The 14,634-nt window shown below is 34.9% G+C and overlaps 1 protein-coding gene across 1 annotated transcript; it reads left to right on the forward strand.

Annotated features, from left to right (window-relative positions):
• The first annotated feature begins 11,451 nt into the window (after positions 1–11,451).
• LOC128554973 (uncharacterized) lies at positions 11,452–11,865 on the forward strand. Its single transcript, XM_053536311.1, has one exon. The coding sequence runs from the start codon at positions 11,452–11,454 to the stop codon at positions 11,863–11,865; it is 414 nt and encodes a 137-aa protein (XP_053392286.1).
• The last annotated feature ends 2,769 nt before the right edge of the window (positions 11,866–14,634 follow it).

The following is a 14,634-nucleotide window of genomic DNA, read 5'->3' on the forward strand; positions in this document are numbered from 1 at the left end:
TCCCCCACAAACAACCCTTTATTGTGCCCCAATGATGGGAATTTTCCGGGACCAGACAATCATGACCAGGTTATGACCCCCGAAGTCAATGATATGCCCCGCCAAAATAACCCCTATATTACACGTTCAGGCAGGGGGTAAAACGGAACAAAAGATACTATAGTGAGAACTGGATGAACAAATGAGAAAACGATTATGCAGAGAACATTCAAAGACTTATATGGAAATAAAATGCAGCAGATAAATTTTGATTATAACTCTTAATAAGACTTGTGCTAAAATTGTTTAAACTGAAATATAGTACCTAATTACTTATTATTATTATTTCATGATTTACCATGTTTATTCAATAATGATATGTTGATAATTTAAACCAATGATAGTGACCTATCAATTATTATCATCATCTGGGAACAATCAATGTACATGCATTTATTAGACACAGGTTCAAAGTTTCTCAACCTTTCAGAGAGAGGGAGATGTAACCGTATTATGCTACTTGAATGAACTCTAGTAAAATTCCACTACATCACGCTCTGCTGCACTGGTCAGCATTTTCTAGATATTGTTGATTTCCCGCCTATATGCTTCAGTCCATCTATTAAAGTTGCAGTGAAAACACACTTGTGTTCTTAGCTTCTTTATCCCCACATTTGTGGTACATGGATCATACAGAACGGTATTATTATTATAATACCAACAACACTAAAACATTACACAAAGGATTTTATGGTCCGGTGCTGAATCTGTCAAAAGTGTCGAGGTTAAACGGAAACGTATAAACTACATCGGTCTTAAACTCGTAAGTGAAAATAATCGAGGAAGACACTTCACAATAGACATAGACCACAAAAACAGCGCTTTATTTAGGCCGGATGGTGTTCACCTTTCAGACACTGGTCTTGATTTAACTCTAGAGGCATTAAAAAGCTTTCTAATACAGTTTGCTCGCTAGAATTTGGCGGAAAAAGAAAAAAATGATTTCTAGAATTTGGCGGAAAAAAAAATAAAATCTATTTTCTTTCTTTTTTGTGGCGGACATTCTAGCTTCACACGTGCTTGTATAAAAAGTAACCCTTACTTTCTTTTCATTTTGAATATACTTTTGTATAACGTATGCTAAAGCCTCCCCCGTTATTACTGCACAGCAAAAATCGAAATTTTACTAGTTCATTGTGTTGCACATGGTATAAGCGCAGTTGTGCATGGTATAAGCACAGTATGGTGTAAGCGCACTATGGTGTTGTGCATGGTATAAGCACAGTCTGGTGTTGCGCCCTGGTATAAGCGCAGTTGTGCATGGTATAAGCACAGTATAGTGTTGCGCACGGTATAAGCGCATTTGTGCATGGTATAAGCACAGTATGGTGTTGCGCATGGTGTAAGCGCAGTAGGGTGTTGTGCATGGTATAAGCACAGTCTGGTGTTGCGCATGGTATAAGCGCAGTTGTGCATGGTATAAGCACAGTCTGGTGTTGCGCACGGTATAAGCGCAGTTGTGCATGCTATAAGCACAGTTTGGTGTTGCGCATGGTATAAGCGCTGTTGTACATGGTATAAGTTTAGTTTATTGCTCGCGCATGATATCTAAGCAGGTTTAGGTGTAATAATTTGTATCACTGTAGCGTCCGATCTAAGGCGCCTTTTAGTCACGCGGTAATTCGGGGAGAGCTTTTATAAATTTAATTTTCCACGGTCTAGGCATTTAACGAGGAAGCACATTTGGAGCTAGAATTTTGCAAAGAAATTTTTGGCAGCATATTAGGTTTTTCACGTAGCGGCCACATTTCTCCACTCTATAGAAACTTTCAGCTGTTCAGGACAAGCGCAAGAACTTTGCTACTTTTTCCAGTGAATGAACTGTTTTTAGGACGTTGATCAGATCGAGCTGTAGCCTATATGGTACCTCAGTGGATCTGACTTTATTAAGACGATTTAACCGCAGCCTTAATGGTACCTCGGTAGATCTATATAAAAGTTTAATTATTGATGAATGGACATTGGTATAATATATGAAGTGAACTTAACATAGTGTTGTTTATTCATTTATAGCAGAATATTTTTACAGTTGGTTCAAAAGCAAAGTAGCAACCAATTATCTGTGTGATTATAGGGTAACTTGTGATCCCGCTGTGTCCGTATTTCCGAGGTAGCATCAGCAATTTGTGATCGCCCTGTGTCCGTATCTCCGCTTTTAAAATCAAATGAGTCTTAAAATAATTATCACCGTATGACCATGCTTCTTTCGATGGCAAAAAAACAACAACACGTGTACTTCGTGTCTTAAGACCATTTGCCGGATATTGCGGCAAATCTTCTCCAATCTGATATCCAAACAATATCATCCTGGGCAGAAAAATGGCTTGTTACATTCAATCCCTCCAAATCAGAAGCCCTTTTAATTTCAAGAAAACGAAACTTTCATCAACATCCTCCTCTTCGAATGTTTAACCAGATTATTCCCGAGGTACTTGAACATAAACATCTTGGTGTTTTCCTGCCAAATGATTGTTGCTGGCATTCTCACATCAACTACATTGTAGAAAAGGCATGGAAAAGGGTATATATAATGCGGAAATTGAAATTCTCACTTGACCGTCGCTCCCTTGAAACCATATATATTTCGTTTATAAGGCCAATACTCGAATATGCAGACGTAGTGTGGGGCAATTGTACTAAGTATGAATTGGATCAACTTGACAAAATTTAAAATGAATGTGCTCGCATTGTCTCTGGAGCTACCAAACTTGTTTCCATGGAAAACCTAAAAGAGAAGTACCCTGGGAGTCACTTTCCGACAGACGTTACAAACATCGACTTATCATGTTTTTCAAAATGAAATCTAATCTGACACCAGCATATCTATCCTCTCTAGTTCCTGATTCTGGTGATAACCGCTACAACCTAAGAAACTCTGAAAATATACATGGTGTACCCGCTAGAACAACATTATATTTCAATTCTTTTTTGCCTTCTGATTGGAACCTACTGAGACCAGATATCCGTAATTCTGAAACACTTTCATCATTTAAAAGTAACTTAAATAAAAGCAAGCAGCGCACTCCGGCCTATTATTACACCGGAAACAGGAAACTCCAGGTGCTCCATACACGACTACGAACAAAATGCAGTGCACTGAATCAACATCTTTACCTAAAAAATATTTCTCCCACACCATTGTGCCAGTGTGGACAGATTGAAACTAATTTCCACTTCTTTTTTGAGTGCAGAATTTTTAATCGTTGTCGATACGATCTTCTTGATAATCTGAGGAATTTTGTAATTGACTTGGATACTGTTCTATTTGGAAACCAGGACCTTTCTGATCAGGATAACATGACTATATTCACTCATGTACAGACATATATATCCGAAAGTAAAAGATTCTCTTAGCAACCCTGAGACATGCCAATACCTTGCCTCTTTCTCGTTTCTCTTCTACGTTTGACTTATTCTATCATTCAAAATTCACTTCCACTTTTATGTAAATATTTCTCATCACCATGCATTGTCCTCCCCCCCCCCCTTTTTTTTCTTTTCATTAATAATGATTCATATTTTTTTTCTTACACATTTTAAGACTATATTCCTAGCCCCGTTACAGATTTTAGTTCGATACGCTCATACAGTTATATTTTGTCCGCTAAGGAGAAGAATTCTATAAGACTTGTCTTTCATTCTTATCCTTTCCTGTTTTGCTTTCATCACAGTATCATGACATTTGTATCAATATATGCACTTCATTTTGGGAATAAATATGTTTAAACTAAGACCATTTCACATTAAACTAATTTTGTTTTAGAAGCTAACATGTATTTTAAATGTAGTTTTAAAGGTACAAATTGTAACTCCATGCTCGCCGATGTTTGTTTTTAGTAAGATAACGCCGAATCACGCTCTGACACGAGCTCACGCGAGATTACAGCCAGTTGCCATTCTGTGTATATTTTATACTTCTTTGGTCATACTGATTATGAAATGAACTTTTTTCATTGTTAGCGGGCTAAAGAAAGTACGATTTATTTGAAATTATTTACTTAAGTGTTATACCATAAATCTCTCGAAAATGCGATAATTGGTCAGTGAACGTATGTATTGTCTTCTTGTATTTAATTATAATAATCTGCGTGTTTTATATTCTGTATACTAGTTATAATTGCTGAAATAAAACGAGATTGTCACACATTTTAATCATTGAATCCCCTTTGTCCTACATGCATTGTGTCTTAATACAAACGTTCACACCTTTCCGTAAACGAGCGACTGCAACAACGGACATGCCCGAAGGTGATACGGAAATCGATAACATCTTGATCAAATGAGAAAAAACACAAACTATTAAAAAAAAAAAATTAATACAAGCTTAAATATTTTATTTTGCATAATAATATGAACAATAAACAGGGATATCATACGAACCTTAAAATATTAGCAAGCAGTGTAACTAGTGCAAACTCTCAAGAGTATTTATTTGCAAAAGTTCGAAGAAAACATCATCAAATGGAAATGTACATGAAAATGCTTGGACAAATTAATGCGCGGACATGAATTAACGCACGTGCGATAGCGCTAAAAGCGCTGTTATTAGTACACCGCTAAAATAAGTAAGCCTACAGTAATGAAGTGCTTCTAATCTGGACTCACAAATCATAAAAAAGGATCGATGCAAAAAGCACGAATGTCAGAACTTGACTTATTACACAAAGTAAATCTTTCGTATCGTGGATACTTATGTTCATATAATACCAATTAAATGCGAGTTATATATCAGCAAATGTTAACCGTTTTAAACTTTTGAAAGAGTAAATGTCAAAAGTAAATATAATGAAAACAACCTTATTTACATTTGATTAGTCTATGTTTACAAACATTTCAGACAGATGTTTATGTGGTCCTTATGTCAACAAGCAGGAGTAAGATAATTCTCAGTTAAGATAAGTTTTATTTTAAGTCGGCAAGACATATAACAATACAACATAAGCTCTGACTGAGCTTTTTAACCGACTACTGAAAACAAGTATAAACAACTAGCAACCAATATATAAGAGCTATAAATAAAATATTCTTATTAGTACACAGTTTAAAACAAATTACTGCATGATAGTCTGCGTAATTCATAAATACTAAATACTAAATTATTTAAAACCAGCAGTTTAAATAATTTAAATATGATTATTTAAGATTATTTAAGATTACAGATTATCCTTATCTACACCAATTGTACAAACAAAATGCTAAGAGACAAGACAAATAAAAGAGATGGTTATATATAATTATCGTATAAGAGCTCATTAAAAAAAAAAATAAAATCTTCACCTTTTTTATTTTTATAGTTTCGGTACTATTCGAAGAACGTACATAAGTACAAAAATGATAAAAATGGGTTCGTCGATTTATGAACGCGTGGATTAAACAAGTCAAATAAAAATGGCATAATGGCGGATTCAAACGTTGCTACATTATGTATGTTTGTTATTATTATTGTATGTTTGTTATTGTTGTTCAATGTCGTGTCATTCATATTCTATTGTTATTGTATATGTCGTTATTCTTATTGTATGCTCGATATTCTTATGGTAAAAATCATAAATAACAAAATACTGGAGCCTCCGTTGTTTCATGATATAAGTAAGGAAACGTAAGTCAAACATCTGACTGATAGTCCAAGGTTTGTTGTTGGCTCCCTTAGAATACAAAAATACCGACCATCACGCGAATGCGCTGCAGCCGAAATATACGAACTGCAAACCTTTCGTGAGCTTGAATGTTTTGAGAAGAATAAATGGTATCAAAAATGCTAGAAGTAAGCTTAAATAAAAACGAAATTATAACTTGAATAATGTGGACGAAATATCAAGAGTTGAGTAAGAAGATGATGTACTTGAGGCAACCAGGATCATACCCGTAGTAGTCTAGTTTAAGTCAAAATTCGAAACGCGTAAAGCAGCTGACATTTGTTTTGTTTTTCAGATGAGGCATACATCTAACTTAGTGCCTGGTTCACTTAGATAATTAGTTTTATTTCTTTGACATATCGATGGCATCACGCAGGACGATAATTTGATTCTTTTATGCCGCATTTGTTTACACTGTACTTCATCATCCTCGTTGCCTTTGTAACTAAATTCATACACGAAATAGTGGTGGAGTTCGTTAATATTCTTTTTTTTCACTGCAATTGCATGTGAAGTGAACCCAGTGTTCGGAGGCTCAAACCCACTCAAACCCGGACTTCCATTTTACAATTTGAAAATATTTGGGGTTGAGCAAGACATGTCAGCTTTTCATCTATGGAAAATATGTGTACGCGAAAATAAACAGAAGTCCCACAGGGGTCCGTAACGGAGCAAGATATATGGAGATTTTTGGAACTTCGTTAGATAGTTCTAAAGGCTTTTTGATGACGTTTAAAAGTGTCAATATAAGCCTCAGATGTCAGATATTTCCTTGTTTGAGAACTGCTGACCTAGATATTTCAGCAGTATTTTCAAAATGACTTTTGTTTAGTAAATGTTGATTCTATAGAAGCATGAAACGGTCATCAGACCCTAATACGTTTATTACGCTGTGCATGTGCGGAAAGGATATTAATTGACGAAGGACGATAATTCGCTATTAATCTCGCTCTAGCCGCTGCGTACATACGTATTTTTCTGCGTATTTCTGTTCAAGCGTGCAGTAGCTCCTACCGACATGAAAGTGGGCTGGGCTTATCAGTTCAACGAGTCAGTGTTGTAATGTGAATACTATACTATTTTCTAAAGCGTGAAACTTTTTTTGCAAATTTAGAGTACTGTAGGTAATTATGCATTTATTAGTATAACTAATTAGTTATGATTAGAGGGATGTTTGCAGCAGCAGGGAGGATAGCATATTCATCAGAATTAAATAAACAGAATTTGTATCCCCCCAGTAGGGAGGCATATAGTGATTTCACTGTCCGTCCATTTGTTCGTTAGTCCATCCGTCCGTTACAAACTCGTCTGCTCAATAACTTTTGAATGGATTAATATAATTTTATTGAAATTATTTTTTGTACAAAGGTATATATCCATAAAGTGCAGGTCAAGTTCAATTTTTGCTTCGGTCCTATAATTTGTGACGTAGTTATTTTCGACAAAAATCATTGTCCGCTCAATAACTTTTGAAAGGTTTCATGGATTGAATTTAATTTTGGTACAAAGGTATGTAACCATAAAATGCAGGTCTTCAGCATTGGTCCAATAATTTTTGACGGAAAAATTTGAAAACTTGACAAATATGCCTTTTCCGCTCAATGACTTTTCGGGGGCATTTGTCATCTACTGTGACATGTCTTGTTATACTTTTCTTGAAATATGGAATATCTTTTCACATTATGATATCTTTTTTATATTTTCACTCGTCCTTCGGAGAAGTTTACGAAGCAACTGTTATTAGAAGTATAGCTGTAGCACATTTTTGTTGGTCAACGAATTCAGTATCCCCATTTCTATCATTGTAATTGAAAATGGCGGGAACTTAATTTTTTTATTCATAGTTATTGGGATTTTAACGAGGCACTGATTTCATCAGAATGGAAAATGTCCAATAATCTGCATAATATTCCTGAACAAACTTGACCCAATTCCAAAAGAGAGCACGAATGATGAAAATGATGGCAGTGATAATCAACGTGACAATCAACGAGGTGGAAATTATTTGCAGCTTCATAAAAATCATGTGGGTAATCGTTGTCCACTTTATTTCTTTAAACCCATGTGCGACATCTCAGCGACAATTTAAACGTGGCTTGGACAGGGTGCTAATCCACACCAGCCCAATTCTTCTCCCAGTGGAAAAAGATATATATTTTTTTGAAACTGTTATCTAATGCTGGACCATGGGTCCTTCCAGATAACAGAAGAAAATGCGAGCTTTGGGCCGGGAGGAGGATCTGAGTACTGTTTGGACTGTACGGGAAATAATGCCAGACTGTGTGCTGGATGTAATGAAAGGCCTCTATCCGAATGTTGAAGGACAGCCTTACATGGGACATAAGTGGTTTTAGATATGTACATGCAACAATAACTTGACTTTGTAATGGTAGTGGATTATTGTCTGACATGTAATATTGGATATTGCTGGCAATTATAAAAAAATATATAAAAATGAAAAAGAATAGAGTTGAATGAAAATCATTTGATTGCAATAAATTAGATAAATAAATGCCAGTTTTATAATGAACAACATTCATTTTACTACACTTGGATTAAAAAGAAAAATTCGCTGGGCTGATAATGTATTGCATGCTTACTTGCCGCAGCAGCAGCTTTCTGTTTACATCCCATGACTAGAGTCAGGAGGGGCTATGTCAAACTCAAATGAATCTAGTGATTTAATCAAGGGTTGAAAATGAAAAATAAAATCACCATTTTATAGTGCATGCAAATTTCCTACACTGTGGCAATTTTAAATGTAATCATGAATTCAATAATTATTTCATTTCAATAAAATGTATCAGAGTACAAAAATGTTGCCAAAAATATATATAAAAAAACAAAAACAAACGACCAACGTGCATTTGAAATTAGGCTCCTCCCTCTTCATTTCCTTTTGTACAAATCTGTGGTTTAAAGGAACGACCCTCGTTGCCTAACAGACTTTTCATGGACGGATGGTCTCATTTTGTAACTTTAAGTTCATACGATAAATAGTGGTAGACGGTTCGTGAAATATTCTGGAGTGGTTTTATGACAACAGCGTTTGATGTGAGCCCATTGTTCGGAGGCTACTCCAACTATTAAAATTTATTAATTTTGGGCTAAGAGATCGATCGGTGTAAGTGTTCTAGAATATGTGTGTTTTACAAATAACCAAGAGAGTTTCTTGAATCGGAATACTTTGTGCTCATGAATTTCGATTACCAGTGACGGCAATAAATAAATCTAAATACAGACAAGCAAGGTTGAAATAGTATTCCTGGTTACGCCGTTATTTTGTTGAACGTGGTCTTTTTATTTCATGTAGTTCAACAGAAATACTATGTATGTTTTCTTGCAACGTTTAAAGAGTTTGTATTGCAAAAATAAAGAACCAGAGGGTCATTGACCCTAAAGCGCTCACCTGTGTACAAGGCTTCAAGTGTGTTTGTATAAGTACAGAGTTAGGTTTATCCTATGTAAGCCTATATTATATATATTATATACATGTCACACACACTAGGGCAATAATTTGAACAATTACGGTTTACATTACAAATCTGATATCACACGCCAAATATCAAGGCTCTAGCTATTATTGATTCAGAGAAGAAGACTTTCGAAGTTTCTTATATAAAATCCTATAGCTAGTACATGTCAGACACAGGGGCGTGGCCATTTTTTTTTTTACCTTAGGGCAATAATTTGGACAAGTATGGTAAACATAAAGGGAATCTGACAGTCATGTTTTTTTTTGACGAATCGGAATAATTTGAACAGTCTTGGTAGAGGGTCACACAAGGACCATTTGTGTAAAATTATTCTAAAATCGGGCCAGCAGTTTCACACAAGAAGATTTGTAAAGTTTCCACTATATACATATAGGGAAAAGTGACCACGTCCTCTGGCGGCCATGTTTTTTGACGAATCGGAATAATTTGAACAATCTTGGTACAGGGTCACACAAGGATCATTTGTGTAAAATTATTCTAAAATCGGGCCAGCAGTTTCACACAAGAAGATTTTTAAAGTTTCCATCACGCCCTCTGGTGGCCATGTTTTTTGACGAATCAAAAAAATTTGAACAGTCATGGTAGAGGGTCACACAAGGACCATTTGTGTAAAATTATTCTAAAATCGGGCCAGCAGTTTCACACAAGAAGATTTGTAAAGTTTCCACTATATACATATAGGGAAAAGTGACCACGTCCTCTGGCGGCCATGTTTTTTGACGAATCGGAATAATTTGAACAATCTTGGTACAGGGTCACACAAGGATCATTTGTGTAAAATTATTTTAAAATCGGGCCAGCAGTTTCACACAAGAAGATTTTTAAAGTTTCCACCACGCCCTCTGGCGGCCATGTTTTTTGACGAATCAAAAAAATTTGAACAGTCTTGGTAGAGGGTCACACAAGGACCATTTGTGTAAAATTATTTTAAAATCGGGCCAGCAGTTTCACACAAGAAGATTTTTAAAGTTTCCAAGGCGGCATCAATCAAGCGGAATCATTTGAACAATTTTGGTAGAGGACCATCCAAGGAACATCCATGCCAAGTTTCATCAAAATCCATTCAGTGATTATGGAGGAGATGTCTTTTAAACACAATTGTTGACGACGGACAGACGCACGCACGCACGCACGACGGACGTAATTGAGGAAGGGTAAGATTAGGATTTACGAATTTTGGAAAATCCAGTTTATTTTTAAACATCTATATTTAGATATATATGTATTATGACACTTGAAAGTGGAAAACCAATAATAATTTAATAAATGATCTAAGCCGACTGGAAAATCCCGTTTATTTTTAAACATCTATATTTAGACATACTTATGGAAAGTGGGAAACCAATAATACCATGTAATATATTTAATGAGCGCCATTCGGCATCGTACTCCAAGACAACTGGAAAATCCATTTTATTTTTAAACATCTATATTTACTTATCTATATTTAGACTTGTGGAAACCAGTTAGGGTTATTTTAGACGAGTGCATTCGTTGGCAATTGCAACACATCAGACATCACCAGAGAAGACAGAGCTGAAGGTTTTGAACCACGCTACTTGAAACTGAATCAATTTTTTAGGATTAATCTAGGTGAGTGAGATATAAATTGTACTTGGGAGTGGACGTAAAGTATCTATATAGCGATGCAAATCAGAAAAATATCTATGAAGCAACAATGCAGTGATCACGCCGCAATCTTCTCATCGTCAGTAAAATGAAACGGACCTTTGCATTTCTGTTTTAAATCAATTAATATTCTAAAAAGTTCATTATAAACAGGTGATATACGTACCATTGTATTTAGAGCTTAAATCATTTAAAAGAGGAGAAGTGAATTAAATATTTAATAAAACCCATGTTTCTAAACTTTCGAACACACTAAGGTAATATCATTTTCTAAAGATATGTCTATGTAAAAGTATATTCTCTTGAAACTGTGTCATTAAGTTAACTAGAACGAAAACGAAAGTAAAACAATGTTTCAACACAGTAATTATATCACGCTTTCTTATTTCCCGAAAATAAACGCCCTCATAATGTCGATTAAAGTGACTCGGTTAGTTTAAGCATATTTTATTGCTTAGTAAAAATATATAAGAAATTGGTTTGGCTCACGATTTTTACAACATTTTGGCGACTTGGTTAAATGAAGTCTCTAAAAATTGTATTGTGAAGTAAAGTTTTCATTTTACTTGTACATTGTGTAATACTGAATAAAAACACATTAGTAAAACAATTGATATTGCACCTATATATCAATTGCAGGTTGAGTAAGAATGGCTGCAAATGTACCATATACGTACCTGTACCGAGTATTAAGGACGGACGAAGATGTTCGTTCGGGCGGGATTCGAGCGAAAAGACCCATGGCAAATTACACAATTGAAGAACATGTTGCAAACGGTTCTTACATGTCGACCCAGTTCATATCTACAACGGCGTCTTTGGAGTCTGCTAAAGACTTTGCAAGGAAGAGCTTTGGCTATACGCCTGGATCTCGAAATGTTGCTAGAATTGATACAACCAGACTTGGTCAGAGTGTTCAATATACAGACCTCACTAATTCAACAGTGTTGTACGGACAAATACCAGACGATGAACGAGCACAAAATTTTGCTCGAAAGTTTAATGAAGTGGTCATTACCGGACATATTCCTGCAAATTGCATAGACAGAATATTTAGTGTGTGAAGAGAATACGACCAGTGACAGTATACCAGTGCGTTTTAATCCACGTAATACACCGTTATGAAAAGGATCAATCTTTCTAATTGAGCCCTGGGATTTTTTAGCTTTCGTCTGTTTTATGAAAATGAACATAAATTGGTGTTCCGGTATCATTTTTGATGGATTAAACTTAAATCATAGACGACATTCTAGGCCAGACTTACATAATAGATGTGGAAAGATGTTCAATCTATATTAAGAGCAATACATGTTGTTTTGCCAAACGCCTCGATAATCAATTAACTAGTATAAACGTTTATATAATAATTGGCTAGTATAAACGTGTATGTTATACTTGACTCGTGCTTTAGTTTTTTTTATCTGTTGATGTTTCATTATTTAGAAATTCCTTTTTATTTAAAAATTGAAGACAAGACAATCTTACAATGTTACTTTTTAAGACTATCTAATTTATTTATATATTTATTTTATATTTAGTTGCATTTGTTTCCCATATTTTTAATATGTTATGACATAAAAACAGTTTCTTCTTATATTTCTTTTTATATAAAAATTCCTTTGTAATAGATATGTGTGCTAGAATTTTATTAACTACGAAACACGGGATGTTGTTGTTGTTTGCCATGCTTGTTCATGTGTCCTAAATCACATGGTGCTAATGATGTAATTTATATTTTAATTCCAACATAGCAAAGAAAGCGGTATTTTTCTGATGTATTTTGTTCTATTACTGAGTTTATGTAAGACAGTTAACATATTCTGAAATAAAAAGTTCAAGTTCTGTCATTTTTGTTATTTTTTATGTTTCATGTTTCATGCATTCTATGCATGTAAATTCTTTAATTGTTTTAATTTTAATCTTTATATATATTCTTTTAAATAAAGGATTGGTTAAGATTTTATTTCATTTTATTTTTTTCTCTATCCATTTTAACTTCTTTCAAGAAAAAAATCTTTTGTCTCAGTAAGAACCAGTATATACCCGAAGTCGCATTTGCATTGGCCAGTCTATAGTCAGGAGTCACGCACAGAGGTCACCCCGTCTAAATGTATGCGCGTTGACTTTTCTTTTTGGGGCGGTGCGCAAGCTCCGCCTCCAATGGAATTAAGACGGGAAAATGAAAGCCCGTCACTTCTTAGGCCTAACTAAACTAAAGGAACCAGCGTGGGAGCCATCTGGTCTAGTCGCGTAATGGCTGCCAGGTATTTGAACACTAATTTTTCACTTGGCATGGCAACAGAGGTCTAAATTGAGGCTAGTTTCTGTTTAAATTTCATTGTGGATGTATTGTTGACATTTTGGTAGGGCAAATGGGAGAGGAGGTTGTATTTGGTGAAGTCAAGCTCAATTTTAGTATGAGTAGTACTTCCAGGTCACAGCAGTGTGATTTTGATGTCAGTTTACAGTAAGTAAATGTGACCAGAGAAATCTCTCTTAGAAGATACATGACCCCTACTTTTCTCTTCATTTTATATTAGTTTTATCATAACTCTTTAAAATGAGGTAAGGATTTGTTCTCTGAAATGGGTCTAGCTATGTTTGGTAGTTCTTTGAAAAAGGTCAGTTTTATATAGAATATATAGGGAAAACTATTTAGGCTATTGTGACCTATAAGAAAATGTGAGCAAAAATTGAGATTTGTCCAGATATTGATATAAATGAACTAGTTTGGTCAGATTTTGGTAAAAAATGAGCATTTCATTGAAATTTTGCTGCAAAAATTCATAAAAACCCAAAAAATCACATTTTCACTGTTTTGGGGGTATTTTTTAAAAAAAAATGCAAATTTGCACTCTAAATTATGCCCATCTATACCTTTCAGAGCGGACATTTGGTATATTTCAAAGTGTTAATGTGTAATTTGCTTGCAAATTATGGTAAAGATTTATGAAATAGGGCAAAAACCAGCTCTGGCTAGAAGAACTGGTTAAAAATTATGTCGCGACATCAGTTTTGAAGGAAAATTGGTGCAGGGACCCGCGTTACTGGAAATGCCATAAAACCTGGAAAACTGATTTAATCAAGCTGAAACTTGGTATTTTTCATGCAAATGTGTTACTGGTACTATACAAATAAAATTGAGACTATTACAGAAAAACAGTTTTTCTTATAGGCCTAACTAAACTAAAGGAACCAGCGTGGGAGCCATCTGGTCTAGTCGCGTAATGGCTGCCAGGTATTTGAACACTAATTTTTCACTTGGCATGGCAACAGAGGTCTAAATTGAGGCTAGTTTCTGTTTAAATTTCATTGTGGATGTATTGTTGACATTTTGGTAGGGCAAATGGGAGAGGAGGTTGTATTTGGTGAAGTCAAGCTCAATTTTAGTATGAGTAGTACTTCCAGGTCACAGCAGTGTGATTTTGATGTCAGTTTACAGTAAGTAAATGTGACCAGAGAAATCTCTCTTAGAAGATACATGACCCCTACTTTTCTCTTCATTTTATATTAGTTTTATCATAACTCTTTAAAATGAGGTAAGGATTTGTTCTCTGAAATGGGTCTAGCTATGTTTGGTAGCTCTTTGAAAAAGGTCAGTTTTATATAGAATATATAGGGAAAACTATTTAGGCTATTGTGACCTTCTTAGTGCAAAACGGCAAAGCGCATCCACTTTCTACAGGGCATGACTAGATACCGGAAAGGGCCCTTTCCGTGATATTTGATCGGAAAGGGCATAACATGATCGGAAAGGGCCTGCCATATGTTTATTATTGGAATTGATTTAACTATTTCTTCATATTTCATTATGACATAATAAAAGAAAATAA

Source organism: Mercenaria mercenaria, unplaced genomic scaffold (genome assembly GCF_021730395.1).
Source record: "Mercenaria mercenaria strain notata unplaced genomic scaffold, MADL_Memer_1 contig_913, whole genome shotgun sequence".
NCBI classification, from domain to species: domain Eukaryota; kingdom Metazoa; phylum Mollusca; class Bivalvia; order Venerida; family Veneridae; genus Mercenaria; species Mercenaria mercenaria.